General features: G+C 53.4%; 1 protein-coding gene across 13 annotated transcripts in view; it reads left to right on the forward strand.

The window, feature by feature from the left end:
* DUSP22 (dual specificity phosphatase 22) overlaps nucleotides 1-21,540 on the forward strand; it is a 55,970-nt gene that overhangs the window by 25,421 nt on the left and 9,009 nt on the right. For 8 of the 13 annotated variants that reach the window (XM_044926278.1, XM_044926280.1, XM_044926266.1 and 5 more), the window contains 4 exons: nucleotides 8,386-8,435; nucleotides 16,655-16,729; nucleotides 18,939-19,110; nucleotides 19,410-19,482. In XM_044926278.1, coding sequence (XP_044782213.1) covers nucleotides 8,386-8,435; nucleotides 16,655-16,729; nucleotides 18,939-19,110; nucleotides 19,410-19,482 — 370 coding nt within the window. Of the gene's footprint in view, nucleotides 1-8,385; nucleotides 8,436-11,063; nucleotides 11,099-16,654; nucleotides 16,730-18,938; nucleotides 19,111-19,409; nucleotides 20,654-21,540 lie in introns of those variants that run through there. The other 5 variants (XM_044926288.1, XM_025264624.2, XM_025264620.3 and 2 more) reach the window with 4 other exon arrangements.

Here is a 21,540-nt window from a genome sequence, read left to right on the forward strand (position 1 = left end):
TCTCCCCTCTGTGCCCACTGCGAGAGGATGCAGCTGTCAAAATAAAAATAGCCGTCAGATTGCTTTCAGTGGCAGCTGGTGGGGAGGGAGGGAGGGCTTGGTGAAGACTGAGCTTCAAGGAAGCTTGGGACACTGATCAGCCTTAGAGCCAAATGAAGAAGAAGCCCCCGGTCCTGTTGGAGGCTGGGCACCCACACTGCAGTGTGACCCATGTGCCAGGGAGCTCAGTGGTCTCTGACCCCTACACGTACCTCCCTCAGAGAGAGAGGACTCACTTGCTGACACCCAGGGGAGACGGGAGTCATGGGCTCATGCGCTGGCCCGCTCCGCGTTTGTGTGTCCTGATCTGACCCCACCCCCACAGGACTGGCCAGCTGCCAGGCTAGGGACAGCGCCCTGCTCTGGGTCCGTGTTTGCTAACCCTTTTGGGGGTCTAATCCCATTTGGAGGATGCAGCGTCATGCCCAAGGGACCTGGAATGCTGCTTAGGAAAAGCTGCTCAAGTTCTGAGGCTCAGTAATGCGCCGGAGGACGTGTTGGCAGCCTGCAGGAAGGTCTTGTCCCACTGCAAGGGGTGGAGTCCGGACTCAGGTGCGGGAGCACAGACAACATCCCAAACGCTCTGCTCCTGCCCGAGGCAGCATCCAGCACCGTCCTTCCTGCAGAAGGTGAGGATGGTGGGCCTCGTGCGGTCCAGGCAGCTGGCACACGGTCCTCCAGGCCCCGCGACCTCTCTGTGCCTGGTCTGTGCTGGCAGCAACGCGCAGACCTTGCTCCTTCACGGCCACGCAGTGTGCCAGACATTGGCTCTCATCTCCCTGTTTAAGCGAGTCCTGTGCCGGAGGACCCCTCGGCCCCTCTCTCTAGGGAGCAAGGCGCGGCGCTGAGCACGAGCGCAGTGTCCCCACGCCTCCCGCATGAGAGACGGGCTCCTGGTCATCACGGAACTATGGGAAGCGTCTCCATGTGAGCAGGGCTCGGTACACGTCCGTCAAGGGCCAGGTGGTGAGTGCGTCAGGGTGCTCTCTTCCTCCCCTCTTATCCATGTCGTGACAGGAGCCATGGGTGACACGCAGATGGCAGGCGAGGCTGTGTCCCGATGCACATGGGCCTGTGTGTCAGCTCCTGTCCTCATGGCTGGGTGGCAGGGTTCGCAGCCAGGCGTACCTCAGTGACAGAGCCTGCATATTCCTGGAGCCCACATCAGGCCTGAAGCTTGGGGCTACTGCGTCCCCAGTGCAATCAATGCACACCTGCAAAGTCCTGAGCGCCCGGCCTGCCTCCACCGCAGGGATGGCTTTCCACGGTTAGTGGGTCCGGCCCATGCGTCCCACAGAGCCATTGAGCACGCAGGACATGCACATGGAGGCTGTCGGGCTGCCCAGCCGGGGCTGTGCATCCTGCCAGCCACAGGGGCGCTGGCTCCCTGGACATAGGCTTTCAAGGCACGCAGGAGTTTAAGATTCTAAAAATGGATCCCCTCCCTTCTTTCAGTGACCCATTATTGATGATGGCTGGAGAGAGAGGAGCTAGGCTGCAGCAAGAACTGAGCGAGGACCCAACTCGATGGGGACAGTCTGACGGGGAGCCCGATCCTCCCACACCAACACTGTCCTGTCCTGGCAGCAGTTAGGGCAGTCATCTCTAGAGTCCGCCTGGAGCAGGGAGACAAGGTGGGGAGAGCTTTCTGAGGAAGCACCCCCGCCCCCCAGACTCCTGAGGGAGAGAAGGACCCACGGGACCTGGGGAGCACAGGGCACCTGAGACACAGCAGCCAGGTGGTGGGCTAGGCGAGCTGTGGGTTGGGGGGATGGCGTTGTGATAGAACGCGGGGCTTGGGAGGGTCTTCTTCGCTTTGCTGACGGGCTGTTTGACCAGCTGAGATGGGCAGTTAGATGAAGCTCCACCTTTGTGTCTCTTACAGCCGGACTGTGCACCGATCACTCCCAAAGAGTGCTTCATCCACGGTGACTTTCAGCATGGTCGTGTAGGGCACCTGTTAAGTGACCCTATAGAATTGCTCGGTTTGGGGAGATTGTGCCTAAAATGCTCCGTTTTCATGAGTCCCATCAGGCACACCCCCAGCAGGAAGAACCCGGAAGAGGGTTGGTGGTGTGGCTGGCGTGGCCTCCCCATCGCCCACCCGTGAGGCCCAAGGAGCTAGGACACACTGACTGTGCCCACTTTAGCAAAAGGAGTTTGAGCAAAAATAAGCACTTGGCTTCTCCATCTGTGGACCTGACAAGTCAAATGCATGTCATCTTTTGACTAACCTGAAAGAAGCCAACAGGTGCTGGAGGGCGCTCATTTGCATTTTTTCTCACAAAATCAAACTGAAGGCTAAATCTTGTCTCTCCACTCTGACCTTCCCACCCCTCCCCACCCACCGGGCACCACAGAGTTCTTGGAAGTTGTTATTTGTGGTAGAGTTTCCTAAATTTAGCTGGTGCAGAACAATCAGTGGCCAACGGGGACGTTAAGAAAATGCATCGTCAGTTTAGAGCCTGGACTTCGGACGTTTTACGTGCAGCTAAGGGAGGACTGCCTTCTGCGTGGTTTTCTACAGTAGTTTCTTTGAGACTTTTGCTGGGGTATCAACAGCTAAACAGAGAGGTCATGGGACCCCACCCTCTGGACCTTCTCTGCTCAGGGTTTTACACTGATGTCCAGATGCAGTCTCTGTGCATATAATTTGTACTATTTCTCCTTAAAACGCTAACTGGTGACAGTTCTTAAACTGAGGAGAAATACTAATCAGCGTGCCAGGACTTGGGTCTGGCTTCCACGTGGGCTTTCTCCACAGTGAGACTCTGCCGGGGTTGGGGTGGGTGAGCAGTAACAGACCGCGAGGCCGTCAAACCTGGCCCGTTTGTCCGTAAGCAATTTCAGGTCAGCAGTTGCCATCTTTTGGGTTTGTGACCTTTAAGAGTGTGCCCAGACTGATTTTTTCAGGGTTTACCTACCTTTAGGTTTATATAAAAGTTCAGAAGCTGTCAAATTCGTAGAGAAAGTAGAAGGTTCTGATGGGCTGAGGCAGGGTCGGAGTTAGTGTTTAGTGGGGAAAGTTTCTTTTTGGGAAGATGAAAATGTTCTAGAGACAGACGGCGGGAATGTGAATGTGAACACATGTAACGCCAGTGAGCTCTATGCTTACAATGGTTAATCCTGTGTTATGTATATTATACCACACGACAGCTGGAGAGCGTGTCTCAAGGAGACAGACTTGTTTTAAATTAGTGGGCTTGTTTCTGATCAGGTGTGAGACAGTTCAAGCTGAATTCTTTTTAATTTTCTGTCTCAGCGTTTTGGGAGTGTGGTGAAACGAGCTCTCCTGGGGTCTCAGCTTATTTTCTCAGACTCTGCGGTGCAGCCCCCAAACGAGCGGTCGAAGGAAACCTGGTCTTTTCAGGGGACCTCCGTGCACACCCATTCTGCTGCTGACACTGAAGGGGAGAAATGAGAAAATGAGGCTTGTGATTACGTCGTTTCGCCTGTATTTCCTGATATCCATCCCATAGGAGCCCCCTCGCCTCCCACCGATGTTTCCTCGTAGGCTGTAGGTAGGCACAAGGGAGTGTTCTCTAAGGGGTCTCCGTTAGCCTTCCTGGGAGAGAGAACACAGCTCTGCAGGGTTTGACTTTCCTTTGAAAAGTAAAATGTCAGCAAGGTTCTTCAGAAGACTCTTACTTATGATGTTTCAGAAAGAAAAAAGCAGTGAGTTTTAGAAATTGTACTTGAAACAAGCGAGAGTTTGATCCCTTGACGAGTCCTGAAATCAGGCCTTGGCCCTGCTTTTCAAGTACTTGCCTATGTATCATTTTAGGTGTCATCTTTAGTTTCAGGCCCCAAGAAAGGCGAAAACCCTACTCTTGGTGGTTACTATGCTTGTTGAAACAGAAAACTGAAAAGTATTAGAACTTTTGAGAATATAGTTAGAAAGCTCTAACCTTTTGTTCAAGACGAGCCTCTGGAATGCTTTCTGAACTTTCTTCTCACTCAAGTGCTAATTCCTGCTTCTTTTAAAACCTAACGCAGAAGCTTCATCCAAAAAGCTGTCCTTGGCAATCCCGCCGCACTCTTCCTTCTTTCCTGTATTTCCCTACATTGTGTCACACTAACTGATGTCACTTGGCCTTGTGAATATTCAGCACATATGTTTTTTGCCTCTTCTTCCCTCTGGTTCCCATTTTGTCAGTATTGATGCCATTCTCAGGACATGTGAGGACATTCAAAGTGTCATGGAGCCCAAAGAAATCTGTCTTTGCACTTCAGGGCCAGCTCTCTACACTGATAGTCTGTAACTTGACATTTATCAGTTCCAAAAAAGCTTAATGTTAATTGCCTTTCGACCAATCACTTTTTGGAAATACTGAATTTTTATTTATTTAGTAAGAATTTTATTTCAAAAAACATAATTGATTTTAGGGTTTTTAAAATAATAGGGGTAATATGAGGGAGGAAATGCCACCAAACGGATGCTATAGTAATGGAAACATTGGTGCTATTTGTATTACTTATGAATTTTTCAGATTGCTGTAGAATTTTGCCCCACAATAAGATATCCTTTCTTTTTTGCTAAACTTTCCATAGCTTAGCTAAACACACCATGGCCCGTATTCCTATCTCTGCGAACTCCAGCACTACAGAGTGGGCCTTTTTTTAGGTCCAAGCAGATGAATCTATTCCACATCATCCTGAAACATCTGCAGAGCCTTGTCCTCTAATATTGGATAATCTCAAGTGTGTCCAGCTTTCTTGTTAGCGCTAAGGCCCTTCAGGCTGCCGGCACCCTGGCTGCTTTCTGAATTAGTAATTAACTGAACTGTACACGTGTGCAGGCATCACAAGCCTTCTTTCAGGCACCTCATGTTCTGCACTCTGGCCTCCAAGGAGATGCTTTGTGCTTTGTTAATGACTAAGCCAGGATAAGTAGACGTCCTGGGTGGTGAGCAACTGAGCCTTTTTGGCAATTTTGACTCCTTTCTTCACTGCATTTGCATAGTTTGTTCCCTTCTTATTGTAGGTCACAGTGCCCCGCTGGGGCAGGCAGGCTGGAGGCTGACACCTGGAGTGTGTGTGTGTGGTGTGCCCCCCGCGTGGTGTGGCTCTAGTTATCGTGGTCACCAGAATAAGGCTTACACTTCACAATAGCTTTCTTTCCTTCTACTATGCTACGACTATGTGTTCTCATCATTCACCAGACATTAGTAAGTACCTGCTGTGTGCCAGGCATCATTCCAGGGAAGGCTATTATTGTTGTTATTGCCTTTGAAAGAACAAGGTCTTATATTTCATATTTTCTGTGTCTTTCTTTGAAGCAGAGGGTCCCCAGATTTGTGGCCGGGGCTGCTTGTTCCTCCGCAGATGCGTCACAGATGGGATGCCGTAGTGGCCACACACCCGTCCCAGCTGGCCCGGCTGAGGGCCCCGCGGGGCCGGAGCAGTCTCCTCAGCCTCTGTGGGGCCAGAGGGGGCGCCCCTGGCCATGTTGCCTGGTTTTCTCCTGCTGTGTGGGGCCGGCCCCTTTCCCTTTGTGCCTCGGGCACCCCCAAAGGGAAGGAGACCCCGTCAGGGAACCCCGAAGAAGCGGAGTGCGTCCGGCACACCACACTGGTGTCGAGCCCACGTGGACGCCGGCGTCGAGGGTGGGCCGAGAGCTGTTCACCCGCCTCCTTCTCTTCCTCCACTCCATTTCTCTCTCTCCGCCAGACGCGTGGGCTGGGCTGGCCCTGGATTCTGCTGGAATCGAGGGGCTGTTGGTTGGAACATGTCGCCCCACGGAGGGACCCTCCGCGTGTGGCTGGGTGGCCAGCCGCCCAGAGCAGCGGCGCCAGGAGCACGGCAAGTGGAGGCTCAGGAGGACCGGTCGGCAGGGAGCGGGGGACGCGTGTGGGGGGGGGGCATCTCACAAGCTTCTGGGCCCGATCCACAGCCAACCCTCCCTCGGGAACAAAAGGAAAAGAGTGAGTCATTTCAATGGAGACTTATGAGCTGATCAGCGAGTGTATCTACACCACGTCTTGTGCGGCCTGCGTGAGGGAAGGTGTGAAATGACTCCTCCAACAGTATCGTTTCCTTTTCCCTTTTCCTGCTCTCACATCGGGGCTCGCAGACCTCTGTGGTCAGGAGGTGTGTTGGAACTTCAGGCAGTTGCCTCGCTTTTTCCAGTCGAGCAGAGGAGCCCAGGGCCAGGGGACAGAGAGAGGCAGGAGACAGTGGGCCACGAGGCGAAGCTCGAGCGGGCGTTGGGGGGAGGTGGGCAACCTGTGGCTCATGTTCTTCCCCACAGCTGGACCTTGCGTTTCCCGTTTGCCTGTGGGACGTTTGGCCCCATGTGATGAGCTGCTCTGTGGATGAGTAGCAATAAAACTCATCTTCTTTAAAACCCAGAGAGGCCTTTGTTAGAAGATGTAATGATTGACTCAAAATTAAAAATGTGTGTATGTGAGAGAGAGAGAGAGAAGCAGGAAAAATGTTGTTTCTGGCCTCTCTTATGGTGGGAGACAGGCAGGGGAATTGTGTCCCCTAACCCTGGTGACTCATTTGAAAAGACCCTGATGCTGGGAAAGATTGAAGGTGGGAGGAGAAGGGGACAACAGAAGATGAGATGGTTGGGTGGCATCACTGACTCAATGGACATGAATTTGAGTAAACTCCGGGAGTTGGTGATGGACAGGGAGGCCTGGCATGCTGCAGTCCATGGGGTCGCAGAGAGTCGGACACGACTGAGTGACTGGACTGAACTGAACTGATAGGTCAGTTGGTAAAGAATCCACCTGCAATGCAAGAGACCCGGGTTCAATTCTTGGGTCTGGAAGATCCCCTGGAGAAGGGAAAGGCTCCCGACTCCAGCATTCTGGCCTGGAGAATTCCATGGGCTATACAGTCCATGGGGTCGCAGAGAGTTGGACATGACCGAGTGACTGAACTGAACTGAACTGAACTGAAGCCTGCTCTTAGTTGCAGACAACAGCTTCCACTCTGAGCCCTGTCAGCAGAATGGGGCCTTTTAAGAAAAAGTCCAGGCTTGCGGTCTCCTCAGAAGAGCTGGACAGACAGGCTGTCTTCTGAAGCTCCAGGGACAACACGCAGACCACAGTACACAACTGCCCGTTGTGACCTGCTGCCACGCCCACCCAGCACTCCCCGCCCAGGCGGCCACCTGCACTGCTGAGCAGGTGCTCCTCACCTGTTGGGCTCTTCCCATGTCCCGTTTCCAGATCTGCCTCAGGCAGGTGTGTCAGACGACGAAACCAGGTCCCAGGTCCGCACCCAGCAGCAGAGGTTGAGAAACAGTCCATGTAGCTTCTGTGTTGGAGTGTGGGATCGACAGCACAAAGGACCACGTGCTCCTTACAAGGCAACACTAGCAAATGCAACACAAAAGTTCCTAGCCATGTGAGCTGACACTATAATCGTAGTGTCCAACTGCAAAAAAATGCAAATAACTTAGAAATAATAGTTTTATGGCTTCAAATGCTGAGGGACTTGTGGTTGGTGGCACCATGATTCCACATGTTTCTCCTGCATTTACTCTCAGGTCAGTTATTTTTCTAGTTTCTGGTATGTCCCCCCCATTGATTTTTTATGACATGGTGGCTATATTCTGTTTGATTAGGCTATCACGAGAAAAAGGTTTAAAAATGGTTTATTCATGATTAAGTCTTCATAGAGCCATATTGCTTTGAAAAGTTTACTGAGATTTCTGAACTCTGTATTTTCACCTGACACTGTAGAGTTTTGGAACTGTACCTTAAGTCCCTTCAAAGAAGAGGTGTTAATAAAATTCGAGTTCAGCATGATTTTTATAGCATGAATTTGCATAAACATTTTTATAGATGTTTATAGTGAACAATATGAAGTTCATTTTTTTCCAAACTGAGTCATTCTTGTAAAAAAATTAGTTTGGGATATAAACTTTTACTGTTCTGAAAAATAAGCAAAACAAATCATTTCCAGTGTGTGCAGGTCCAAGCGCTTCTTCGGTGGACTTACGGCTCTCCCTGTCCTGGGACTGACACACAGCATGTCTTCATGACAAGGCTTCTGTTCTAAGTGCTGCCTTTCTGGCCATTCAGGGTCTTAAGTGAAATAGATTTAAAAGGGAGAATATGAATGTGCATCGGAGGTGGTAGTTTTGAAACTCAGTAAGTGGACACTTACTGAGAAGTACTCTAATTATTTTGCTTTTCGTGTGCATATGGTCATGGAAAGTAACCAGGAACCTTAATTAAAGTTTCCCCCCAGTTCCTTGGCAACAAAGGATGAGTGAAAAACTTCTCCTTTTTATTTTTTATATTTTGACCCGAGTAAATAGTTCCTTTAAATTTTTTTCTCCACTGAGTATCATCTTTTTATTTTATATATGTTTTTATCATTCCACAGGGGGTTAAATACCTGTGCATTCCAGCAGCGGATTCACCATCTCAAAACCTGTAAGTTGGTTTCTTTCTGTATTATTTGGACATGTTAAAGGGAAAGGACGTGCAGTCACCAGAGCAGAGGGACCTCAGTGCCTGGCAGCTGCCCTGCTGGGAACCGGAGGCCCTCCGTCTGTGCTCCAGGTGGCTGGTCCTTCCACTGAGCAGCTCGGGTGGCGTGTGTGTCAGGGACTGACTTTGTAAAGGGTGTCTCAAACCATGCTTTAGCATGTTCACACTTCCCTGTAAACTGTTGCATTTTGTGCAATAGGAACAGAACATGAGCCACAAATGCAAGCTACACATGTAATTTAAAATTTTCTAGGTGCCACATTAAAAAGTAAGAAAGAGAGAGGTCACAGCAATTTGAATAATACGTTGTATTCAACTCAGTCCACCCAAAATACTGCCGGTGCAACGCGTGCTCAGCACTTAAGGACGAGGCATTTTACGTCGTTTCATTCATACTAAGTCCTCAGACCTGGGCGCTGTTTACCCTTGCAGCGCCTCCCATCTGGGCCAGCGCCGTCCCGAGCGTCCAGCAGCCCCACTGGCCAGCGGCTACCCCACGGCCAGAGTACTTGGGAAGATTGTCTGAGTTGAGAGACCAGGCTTTTCTGGTGAGGAAGGTCCTGCCCTGTCTTTCCCACAGCTGGAAGCATCTCCATCCAAGGAGAGTCATAATCACCCTCCTTTCCAGATCCCCATCCTCATGGTCATATGAGGCCCGTGGAACTGGGCTTGGGTGGATGGGGGACAGGGATTGGAGACCCATGAGGTAACAGCTGGGACACCACCCTGCTTGGTGTCTGGAGGTTATGTGGACCAATTGACGTTTTCCTGAGCCTGGATTTGAGCCAGACAGCTGAGAGGCTCAGGAGCTGAGGACACGGCTATCCCAAACGTCCATCGACCAACTCGTTCTTGCTGCCTGTCTTCAGTCGGACACAAGGACCCTTCCCGATGACACACAGCTATGTTTCAACAGGAAGAGCCTGTGTAGTTTGAGGATTTGGGAGTCCAAGAGCTTGTCAGCATTCAGCTTTCATGGCTCTCAAGCTCTATTGCCTATAAGTCCTATATTACAGAAATGTAGGCTATAAAAATCTTACCCCCTGAAGGTTGTCCACTGCTGAACATCAGCCAGCCTTGGTTTTCCACTGCTGGAGAGCAGAGACATCTCAGGTTATGCAAGAATTTTGTGAGATCCTACCTGTTTGGAGGAAAGGGGAGCATCATTAGATAAGCTTATGTGGGGAAGACCAGGGGTTGGGGCAAGGCGGATGGTGCAGGTCTGACCAGGAAGGGGCAGGGGGGCCTGGGTGAGGGGCAGCAGTTCCCACCCAAGGTCGTGTTTCCACACTGACTCTCCATGTTTCACAGGAAAAGTCCTTCTTTAAGATTGAAGATGACAGAGGAAAGACTTTACAGGGTCACTAGGAAAACAGTAGTAGCCTGGATATGGGAGGAGGAGAAGCATCAGAGAACTTCCTTGGTTACTAGTCGTGTCGAGAAACAGAAGTGGTTGGAGGGCACGGTGTGTGCGGAAGGAAGTGAGCCACTGCCTTTCTCTCAAGCCCACAGCAAGCTTCTGCCCATGTTTTGGTGGCTATTTTTAGAATGGTTGCTCTGGTCTTATCTCAAACCGAGATTCTGACATGCTGTTGAACTTGTCAATACCTGATTGGCATTCTGACTGTTTGGAGCAGTCTGATTGCCGCACCCCTCGGCATTTGTAGTCAGGGCAGATGGCTGCTGTATTTGGACCATGCTGCCTGCCAGGACTCTCCAGCTTTGGTGCTTTGGAGGGGGCAGCACTGGGCTTGATGTCCAGGGGCGAGGACCCCGACCCTGCCCTGTGCAGACATTAGAAATCTCAGGTTCAAGGCCAGCTCCATCAGCCTTGGGCAGGTCGTTCTAAGGCCCCTGAGCCCCAGTTCTCTCGTCTGCAAAGGCCTGCCTTTGGCATTTATGGAGATGAGGCCATGTGTGGAAGTCTTCTTTGTGACCTCCAAGCACTTTTGAAAACAAGAGTGTGTTTTTGTTCAGAGTGCATTGGTGTGGCCTGAGAGTCACAGGAAGGGCCATTCTGGTGCTCAGGAGGATGGGCCCCAGGAAGGCCGGGGACTGAGGCTGCCGTAGCCTGTCCCCTGACTTCTGGCATCTCCTAGGTCTGCTCAAATCTTCTGGCAAAACCAGCCCAGCGACAGTCAACCTGGGCCCAGAGGACTAGCTCGTAAGATTTGAACTAGTTCTCCCCTGTCCCAGACATGTAGAGAGGTCTTGTAAGATTTGCCTTATTTTAACTCTTTGCTTGTATCTGGATGAGAGGCTGGTCGACAGGTGGGTGCTGCAGTTGGGAAAGGGGGTCCAGACCATAATTCATCAGAGATAAAGTTATGCTCATAGGCTCGTAGGCATGTGGGTGAGTCTTTGGGGAAATGTTTATTTTTGATCCATTAGTAATAGAAGAGCTTACACACAAGTAAGGCTTTGGGTACATAAGCGTCCATGGCTCTGTAAACGTGTCTTGCTTTAGTGAAGTTCTATGAAGATAGGGAAGCTAGGCTTGGAATTCGAGTGTAGTTCATATCTTTAGAGACAGCCTATGAAACACCTTGAGTTTCTCCTTGCCTGTTACAGGTGTTTCATTGGAAAGCACAGCCTGCAATTTAATGGTAAGCATGAGTTCATGATACAGAAAGTCTACTGACGCTGACAGGCAGAACCCTTGACTGTGTGACCTTCTCCCTGAGCTCATTACTCACCAGATAGAGGAGCATGTGAAGGCTGACCATAAACCTTCAGTTTCTGTATCCCCAGCCAGTGTAGACAGTCAGGACACAAAGCCTCCTCAGGCTCTGGGACCTGGCTAGAACCAGGGTCCTTCAGGTAAGCAGTTTCTTCTTGGTGCCTAAGAGTTGTTATATTTAGAGACAAAATACATTCTAGAAAATTGTATTGCTTATTCAAACAGATTTAAAAAGTTGTTTCCAACTTAGGATAGGATTTAAGGTTAGTATCCTAAATCTTTCCCCACACATCCCTGTAGGAATTCTTCTTGCTACTTAGGTCAGTCAGAAGGCCATGACCTTTGGAGAATAACTGCTTTCAGTCACTGCAGAGGCTCCAAAAAGGTCAGTTTTCTGGCTTGGCCATCTCCTCACAAACTCCCCCTCTGATCTTCCAGGAACTTAAATTGCAGAAACCTGGTTTGAGATGACAGTTAACACATCAGAATTTTAGCTCGGTTCCCCCAACCACCCTGCCTTGCAAAGTCAGGAAACGTGAAAGTTCAAGCTCTCTTAGTGGCGACAACCCCGACCCAGGCCAGTGTGTTCTGCTTGATTTGCAGAATTAGAGGCATCGTAGGCTTTGTCTCAGACACACACACCTCCTGCCAGTGGCCGACGTGCGGTGGTTGAGTGAACCGAGGCTTCTGGGAGTGTTTGCTTTTGCTTTCTCTGTGTGCTTCCTCGGGCGAGTCATTGTAACCTCATTCTCTCCTCTGTGAAATGTCTATCTCACATAATTTCTGTAGCTTTAGGTGAGGTGGTGAAAGTGTTTACAGACCCTAAGTGTCTCCAAAGAATTAGCTTCCATTTTCCACTTATTCAGGAAAGGAGTGTTCACGTGTCTTGAGAGTGAGTGGTTGGAGGTATCACTGCTTATTCATTCTTGTTTTAATATTTTTCAAATTGGTGCCTGTATTTAGACACCATAAGAGAATGGTTATCATTTTGCCTTCTTTGAGGAGCTGGCAGGTTTGCATCTTCACAGCAGAGCCTTGATGACAACAGAGGCTTGAGAGTCAAGCAGGCTCTAAATTTCTTGGGGTTTTTGTGGGGAGAAGAGGTGTCAGCGATGCAGAGAGCTTGTAATAAACAGCAGTAGACCCTCCTTGTCTGTCCCACCTCCTGTCTTTTTGTGTGTGTTTTCTTTAGTTTATGTCTCTTTTTCTCTCATTTACATTTTTCTTTAATGTTAAAAAGCAGTTCTGCAAGATCAGAGGTAGGTGGGCCCTGGAGTACTGTCCTATTTCCAGACAGAAATGCACATACGTAACTCCTGAGGACTTTGTAGCAGAAAGGAGAAATGTGTAGAAAATGTGTGTTGCTTTCTAAGATTTCACCTATTCAACTTAAACACCTAGTTTTTAGTCTTAGACTATGTTTCTTTCTTTTTGGCGGTGAAACTGTTCTTTGTGAAATGAAGAGATAGTAGGTGGTAGAGAGGGTTTTTGTTTAATTCGTTTTAAAATGACCTCATCTGGCACAATGAAGTGTACACTACGCATGCCTCGCCTGACTTTTCTCAAGTGTTGACGGGGCAGGAAATGCAGGACTTGGGGAATCCTTGACAGAAGCACGTTGAAGGCTGTGAAGTCTGCCGGGTGGGGAAGTGTCTCTGTCCTGCTCACCTCAGCTGCGGTGAGAGCTGCACGGTCAGTGCAGGGCCCCGGGGGTGGCGCCAGGGCTGGACGGCTCTAAGGAGGAAGAGCTCGCTGACCTGAGCCCGCCCTCCAGAGCCGGCGCCCAGGAGAACACGCCACACATGTGCTTTGTTTTCAGCATCTTTTCTGAGGAAAAACCCCTGAGGATGCTGGCCTTTCCTGGGCTTTTTCTCCTTTGCTTTCCTATATACATACTGCACACACTTGTATACACTCTTGTACACACAGGTGCACACATGTACACATACTGTGCACACACACATTTGGACTCTGACGAGGGTCAGGAGAAGCAGCCTGGTCTGTCTCTGCTGGCTTTGGGGGAGCCCAGCTGCCCACATGGTGCTGAGCCAGACCTCCCCCAGGCAGAGTCCTTCCCGCCACAGACCCCTCAGTGGGGACCATAGCCCACAGGTCCTGCCATCTTGGAGTGAGAAGTGATTGTTCAGGTTCAGAGGATGCACGTGGCATGGCGTGGCACGACTGTGCTGGACCCGTGAAGGTCAGGAAGACCCTGCTGGCTCTGCTCTTGGCCTCTGGGTGGATGCCCTGGTCATGAGGAGGGCCAGCACTGACCGCAGAGGAGGAGCCGGGGGTGGTGGCCGCTGCTGGGCTGTTTGCCAGCCCCATGGAGGACAGCGCTCACCAGGCACACAGGTCTGCTGTGCTGACGGAGCTGCACACTCACGTGGGCATGCTTCTTGTGGACGCACCCTACCAGCTCTCCCCCTACAGAGCGCACCCCACGTCTCTGCGTGGAAGTAAAGGGACATCGCGGAGACCAGGAATAGGGAACCTGCCGCCTGTGGGGGTGTGCTTCCATCTGGGCTTCTGCTTTGATCTGGGGTTGAGCAACGCGAGGCCTGAGCCCTGGGGATTTCCCGCGATGGGGGATGGGCTGCAGTGACCAGGCCTGGGCTCCCGTCATGAGCTTCCTTGGAAATGACCCACCCTGGGGGCCCTGAGAATGCCTGCCTCCTGGCTTTCCTCGGAAGAGGCGCTTCTAGGAATGTCTGTCTGGCGTGGCCTCATGCCCAGTCCTGTCCGTGAGTCAAGTTTCACGGCGGGGCTCTGAGCAGGCCCTCCGTCAGCGTCCTGACTCTCCTGCCCTCGTTCTGACACCGTGGTGGGCAGGAGCCGTCCGTGGGCTTTTCCTGGACTTGATGCCTGATGCGGACAGAGGTGACGGAGGAAAGGCCGGTGGGACCCTCCTCTCGCTTCCTCGTCTGGGACCCCTCACATGCTTGCTCTGGGCTCAGGTCAGTCTGCACATCGCCCTGCTGACCACACCCCTGCCCTAGGGGTTCAGGAAGGGGGCTCAGCTGTCACCTGTGCAAGACGTCAGTGAGCTCACAGGGCCGACACATCCCCAGGACAAGCCTCTGGCCTGGCATGGCCTTCACAGCATATTCTGAGGCCACCCATGTCCTTCACAAGCTCAGGCTACTGTGTCTCATCTCCTGACTCCCTCTTCCTTTGCTGGTAGGAGGTCCGTCCCACCTGTGGAGGACCACAGAGTGTGGGCTTCAGTGTGGCGAGTCCTCTCGGGAGCCCTGGTGCCGCAGCGTGGCTGGCCTGGGAGACAGGCGCCTGCCCTCAGCCGCCAGCTACAGTGGGCATGAGCCTGGGGTCCGGGCACACAGCCCAGCTGTGGACCTACAGTCAGAGCTGCCCGTCTGCTGGCTTGTCTGCAGGGGAGACCATGGTAGGCGGAGCCGCTCCTCGGCCACAGGAGAGGCTCAGTGTCCTTAAATTGTTGCACCTTTGATGTCAGGTTAGGCTGTAAGTAGTAGGATTGACAGTGTTTTAAGTTATAAAGACATTGATTTACTTCGCTCCCTGCCCAAGACGCACAGGACAAGTGCTCCAGGTCTGGGCAGTAGCTCCCAGAGCCCCCGTTGCAGCCCGAGGCCTGTCGCCTGTGGTCACAGGGCAGCTGGCACAGCTTTGGGCACCAGCTGGCCATCCAGCGCCCTGGAGGAAGCCTGAGGTAGAGACCCTTCTTTTGTCAGGAAGGGAGTCCTCCTGGAGCCCAGTCCCAGCCTCCCCTCTGCTTCTCTGTGGCTGGAACTGCAGGGAAGATGGGAGCTTCTGACAGCCTGGGAGGGTGCGGACAGATGAGCCTCTCCCCTCCCCCGCCCCCAGCCTCAGCACTTGCCATCAGAAGAGCTCATGCTCAAGGCGGGTTTTACCTGAGATACGGGATGGACGCACCCCACCCTGGACGCTGTGCTCAGCACTGGGCAACCTGACCCCTGGGGCCACCGCACCCCTCCCTGCCCTCTGCCCAGCCTCTGCTCCGAGGTCTCTGCATGTCGGGGTCACCGCAGCGTCTTCCTTTGTCTGTCTTACACCACGTCAGTTTAGGGGTGGCGCTTTAGTCCCCGAGGTTGCCATGTGCACTCACCCTGGGAGCACATGTGCCCAGGGAGGTCAGCAGAAACACCCCTCACCTCACCCTGCCTTGTGGTCTAGTTGGCTCTCCGCTCAGAGTCTGGAGTCTGTGGCTGGGACCCTGGCCCCTCCACACAGTAGCCTCAGGCCGTGCGAGAGATGCCTGCACCAAAGTCCTCCGTGCCTGCTGCCCGGATCCAGGACACGCAGCTTGCTAAGTTTCTTCTGCAGTCCACACCTGGCTGCGTCTGCGTGCCCCACCTGAATCCCCTGTTCCTCTGAGGTTCGCTCACCCGGTCAGCCTTCATGGAACCGCAGGCCTATGTGTGGCTGCGAGCCACGTTCTATTCCTCTCTGATCTCCAGGCTTAGCAGAGTCCCTGCTGCACGCTCAGTGCTCAGTAGCTGCTGTGCTTTCAGGCCACGGGCAAAATCCACTTCAAGGCAGGAGACTTGGGAAAGCACAGGCTCTGTGGTTCCCCTCGGTTTTCCTCGACCCACCGCACGGTCTGGATGACACTGCTGGGCGTGAACCGGGCGGGAGAAGAGGCTGCCGAAAAGTGCAAGTGGCTCAGTCATGTCCGACTCTTGCGACCCCGTGGACTGTAGCCCACCAGGCTCCTCTGTCCATGGGATTCTCCAGGCAAGAACACTTGAGTGGGTTGCCATTTCCTTCTCCAGGGATCTTCCCGACCCAGGGATCGAACCTGGGTCTCCTGCGTTGCAGGCAGATTCTTTACCATCGAGCCACCAGGGAAGCCATAAAAGCTAAGGATCAGGAGAAAAAATCGCAGTCTCATGGTCACGTGGGACCTCAGAGTCTGTGAAGCCCGTTGCTGTGTGTTTCTCTGTCCCGGCCTGTGAAGCCCCGTTCCCATTTCCCAGTGAGGCTAAGGGAAGGCAGGTGACGTTCCCACGGCCACACGTTCAGTCAGACCCCTCGGGCTTGGGGGCTGCAGTTCTCCTGCCCCAGCCTGGAGGATGGGCAGTCAGGACCTCCTCCAAGATGGTCAGACGTGAACTGGAGAGCCCACACTGGGTGGGTACCTCCCTCACCTGGTGGGTTGTGAGCAGGTCACTGTGGGGATCACTGCCCTGCTGGGTGTTGAGGGGCCCAGACTGACCGTGGGGCTGGGCCGGACCTGCCCCCAACATCCATGTGGTCCCTGCGTGTTTCAGGGGTTCCTTGCAGAGAACTTCCAAAAATCCCAGTGGATGGGCCGTCCCCTCCCAGCCTCAGCACTGTGGGTCAGATTCAAAGCCCTGGACAGTGACTGGGATCTGGACCTGCGGACTCAAGACCTTTTCAAGAAACCTCAGCGGGTTTTTCTTTTCCTCATACGTTGAGTAAAGTAGAGAGATGTCACTTCTCTCTTTTTTCCTCCCCACAGGACGCGACATTTCAAAGAAAGTATTAAATTCATCCATGAGTGCCGCCTCCAGGGCGAGGGCTGCCTGGTTCACTGGTACGTGTGCCCCTGCCCGACAGCAAGGGCCTGCTCTGCCCTGCTCAGGGTCTCCCTGAACGTCCAGCACCCACCCACCTCACCCCGGCTGCGTATCAGCCATGGTTGGCTTTTGTGCAAAGAGAGCCAAACAGTTGTTCCTTCCTTGTCACTTAGCATTTTCATTTTTTGTTAGGTTTTTGCAGGGACTGTCAAGGTTACTGGAAAAAAGGAGCCCTTTTTCCATCCTCTCCCAACATCCTTTCAGAACTTGGCTCTGCTCAGTAGCCATTCAAAGCACTGTTTCTTGCTGGAGGGTTTGGCTGCATATGTGGGTGTTTAGCATTGCGTTACTGTCGCACCAGAACAACCGTCTCTCCTCCATTTACAGATCGGGGCTTTTATGTGTTTGGAGCTTGTACTTGGCTCTAAGCAGAGCTGAATAGACTTTTAAAATTCAGCAGGTCTGTGCAGCTGTTGCCTCCATTCACACACCGTGTATGTGGTATAAACACATATACCTGTGTACACGTTCTGTGGCAAAGGCTGCTGCTGGGCGCAGACCCCAAGGACAGTGCCCCCAGCCTGGCACAGCCAAGCACTCAGGGGCCTGCGGGCCCTCATTGCATCACTGCCAGCGCTTATGCCGAAGACATGGCTAACAGTGACAACATAAGCTGCTGTTCATAACGGTGACACACGCAGGGGCCCAGAGGCCGGTGTTCTGGGGCAGAAGCCTGCTGTCATTAGAGCACGGATCGGACAGGCCCCCTCGCTCCTGAGTGAGGTTCGGTCTGGGTTCACGAGACAACCTCAGTCATCTGAGTTCCCCCAAGGAAGCTGCCGTTGCAGGGAAGGCTCTGTGGAGTCGCACGGCCCACCCCTGGGGGTGCTGCTGCCCCACGGAGGGCTGAGGGGCCCGCCGTGTGGACCAGGGGAGCCTCCTGGAACCCCCAGTCGGGCAGGGGCACTGGGTAGACTGCCTGTTTTAGCAGTGTTGTTCTGCAGTTTTATGCGCTTGAAACTGGATTTTCATTTTACTTTAAAAAAGAGCAGGATGTGTAATAAGCACGAAGTGCAGGTTTGTGAAGTTCGCTCGCACTTGCTCCAGGGCTCGCGGCAGTGCAGCCAGAGCTGTTTCGGGGGGTGAGCATCTCCCCAGCTGCGCCCCAAGAGGATGTGAGTTTTTTAAAAGATTTATCAGTATTTCTGATACACAGCCCAAGGGAAGAACCACTACTTGAGAGTGGTTTTTATTGTTATTTATATTTGAATAAGTGCAGGGCTGATGTTCTAGGAATTCGTGTTTCATTTGGTTGTGTCAATCTGAAGATAAGCTTTTCTAAAAATGAGAAATTTGCTGAACTTCCCCATCTTAAACCGTTGCTGAGCACTCCAAGTCTGACGTAGCACAACCTCTCTGTGACCGCCTTAATTTGCATGCACATTTAAAATTGGTCGCCTTATTCAGCCTGCTGGAGAAAACTGGCCATTATCACCTGCAGAACATCCCCACCCCCACCCCCCAGAGCATGTGGAGTGTGCCACGCGGGTACTCTGCTTGGGTCTGTGGAGGAGATCAGAGAATGTTGGCTAAGGGCATCCGTATTTAATGAGTTTTTTAAGTGATAGACTTTACCCTTACGTGTCATGTCCGACTCTTTGTGATCTCATGAACTGTTGCCCACAAGGCTCCTCTGTCCATGGGATTTTCCAGGCAAGAATATTGGAGTGGGTTGCCATTTCCTCCTCTAGGGGATCTTCCCAACCCAGGGATCAAACCCGGTTCTCTTCCATTGCAGACAGATTCTTTACTGTCTGAGCCACCAGGGAAGAGGTACCTAAGAAAATCAGACTTTAAAAGTGTGAAGCTGTCTGGATGCCTGAGGTTATAACTGACTTATTGCTGGGCTCCTGGACCCTTCAAGTTCCCAGATGTCCTTTCACAACTTTTCTGTCCAGGGAACAGGGACTATCTGAAGGGGAGGTCAGGAGAAAAAGAATCAGAACACCAAGTGTCTGGAGCCATAGCCAGTAGACAACCAACCCAGACGGAGGCCGCGTGGGTGAGGAGTGCCCAAGACCCTAGTGTGGTAAAGCAGAGAGAGCTGGTATGCTTCTGAGTGATTTCCAAGGACGCACTGGTTAGCTGTCCACTCATAACCGAGGACAGGCAGCTTCCTAAATGAGTCCGCTGACCGCCCCTTGCCGTGTGGCTCTCAACCTGCAGCCTGGCGGGCGTCTCCAGGAGCGTGACCCTGGTGGTCGCCTATATCATGACGGTCACCGACTTTGGCTGGGAGGACGCCCTGCACACCGTGCGTGCAGGCAGGTCGTGTGCCAACCCCAACCTGGGCTTCCAGAGGCAGCTGCAGGAGTTTGAGGAGCTCCAGGTCCACCAGGTAACTGCGCTCCACCTTCGCCCCCAGGCCGGAAGGCTCACGGGCTCCCTCCAGCCCCTCGCAGCCGTCTGCCTTCCGCAGGCCCCAGGTCAGCTTCTGCCTCTCTGCCTGGGGGTCGAGCGTTGTCCTCTTGACGAGGCTGGCTCTCACATCCTCAGGCCAAAGCCTGGAAGAAGTCATTCTGTCGCTCGGTGCCCACTGGCCGCGCCAGAGCTGACTGGGTGAGGGCACCGGGCGGGCGGGGTGAGGGCGCGGGGGTCGGGCCGCGCCGCGTGACGCCGCGTGTCTCGCTTCCCCAGTTCCGCCAGTGGCTGAGAGAGGAGTACGGCGAGAGCCCGCTGCGGGACGCCGAGGAGGCCAGGAGCATCCTGGGTAAATACAAGGAGCAGGGGCGCGCGGAGCCCCCGCCGGGCGCGCGGCGCTGGGCGGGCCTGCGGGCGCCGCCCCCGCTGGCCTACGGCGGCTACACCCCCGAGACTTAGCCGGCGCCACGGACGCCTTCCGCCGGCTCCTCGTCGCTGCCTGGCCTGAGGACTGGAAGGGGGTGCCCAGTGGATCCAGGCTCCTCTCGAGACCCCCCAGCCGCCCCCCAGCTTCTGTGCTGCCAGACACTGCTGACTGGCATGCCCACGGGCGAGCCGCGGTGTGTGTGACACGGGTGTGTGTGTACACAGGTGTGGGGTATGAGTGTGTGACATGGGTGTGGTGTGTGTGTGACACAGGTGTGTGTGTGTAACACGGGTGTGGTGTGTATATGACAGGTGTGTGTGTACACAGGTGTGGGGTATGTCTGTGTGACATGGGTGTGTGTGACACGGGTGTGTGTGTGACAGGTGTGGGCTGTGACACAGGTGTGTATGTACAGAGGTGTGGGATATGTGTGTAAGACATGGATGTGGTATTGGTGTGACAGGCACATTTGCACACAGGTGTGGGTGTGACACGGGGGTGTGTACATGGATGTGTGTGACGCGGGTGTGTGTGCACACGGGTGTGTATGCGTGGATGTGTGTGACACGGTGTGTGCGTGTTGTGGTATCATCATGAAGGCCACACTGCCCAGACGGATCTCGTGGCCTCTCCTCGTCTGAGACCCACTGGGCGGCGTTGGGAGGTGACTGTGGAGAAGCTTTTCTCCAGAGCATCCTGGGCTTGCCCTGCGGCCATGGGGGCAGCCTCCTGAGTGTGGTTTTGGGGTGTGGAGGGGTGAGCAAGCCCCCCTCTTGCCGGCCCTACTCAGCCCTGCCCTTCTCAGAGTCCTGCTTGGCTCTGTCCGCCTGCACTGGTGTTGAGTGGGGAGCACCCCAGACGCCCTCCCTCAGCTCCCGTCCAGCTCCTCCCTCCCGGCCTGCTGCCGCTCTCTCCCTGGGCCTCTTTGCAAGGCATGCATGCACCTTTGGGATTTGGGGAGAAAGAGCAGTTATCAGGCACGGTCACAGTTTGCGTTTACGAATATGTTTAAATGCCTGTGAACTCATTAAGCACCTCTGTCTGCCGTGGATGTGAGATGATCTCAGCTACCTCATTAAATAGTTTCTGAAAAGCTGTTTTTCATTTTTCCAGTTGTCTCTGCAGCTTTGTGCTTAAAGTGTGTGGTCACAGTTGCTTTGGAAGCCAGAGGGAGAGGAGTGCATCTTTGGGCTGCTCGAAGCTTCTGACTCAGGCTTTGGGAGCGCCTGGTGGTGGGGGACTCTGACATCGGGCTCTGCTGGCGGTGCTGGGCGAGACCCAGTGTGGCCTTGGGTGTGGTCCTTTGTGTCGACCCGCGTGGTTTAGGCACTCAGAGCTATGCGAAAAAACATGCTCAGCCTCTCCCTATAAAGCTTTCTCTGAACCCCACCACGGAAGGAACCCTGAGTAAGAACAGCTTTCCCTGCCTTCAAAGGGTGGGCCCAGATGAACCCCTGGGCCCCAAACGTGTGCAGAGGGCAAGCCCAGTGAGAACCTGGGGCCCCACACGTATGCAGAGATCAGACCCAGATGAAGTCCTGGGCCCCACACGTGTGCAGAGGGCAGGCCCAGTAAGACTCTGGGGCCCCCACATGTGTGCAGACAGCAGGCCCAGATGAAGCCCTAGGGCGCCACATGTGTGCAGAGGGCAGGCCCAGTAAGACCCTGGGGCCCCACACGTGTGCAGAGATCAGGCCCAGATAAAGCCCTGGGGCCCCACACGTGTGCAGAGGGCAAACCCAGATGAAGCCCTGGGGCCCCACACGTGTGCAGAGGGCAGGCCCAGTAAGACCCTGGGGCCCCACACGTGTGCAGAGATCAGGCCCAGATGAAGCCCTGGGGCCCCACACATGTGCAGAGGGCAGGCCCAGATGAAGCCCTGGGGCCCCACATGTTGCAGAGAGCAGGCCCAGATGAACCCCTGGGGCTCTACATGTGTACAGAGAATGGGCCCAGTGAGCCCCAGGGGCCCCATGCGTG

This window comes from Bubalus bubalis, chromosome 2, assembly GCF_019923935.1.
Source record: "Bubalus bubalis isolate 160015118507 breed Murrah chromosome 2, NDDB_SH_1, whole genome shotgun sequence".
Classification (NCBI taxonomy): domain Eukaryota; kingdom Metazoa; phylum Chordata; class Mammalia; order Artiodactyla; family Bovidae; genus Bubalus; species Bubalus bubalis.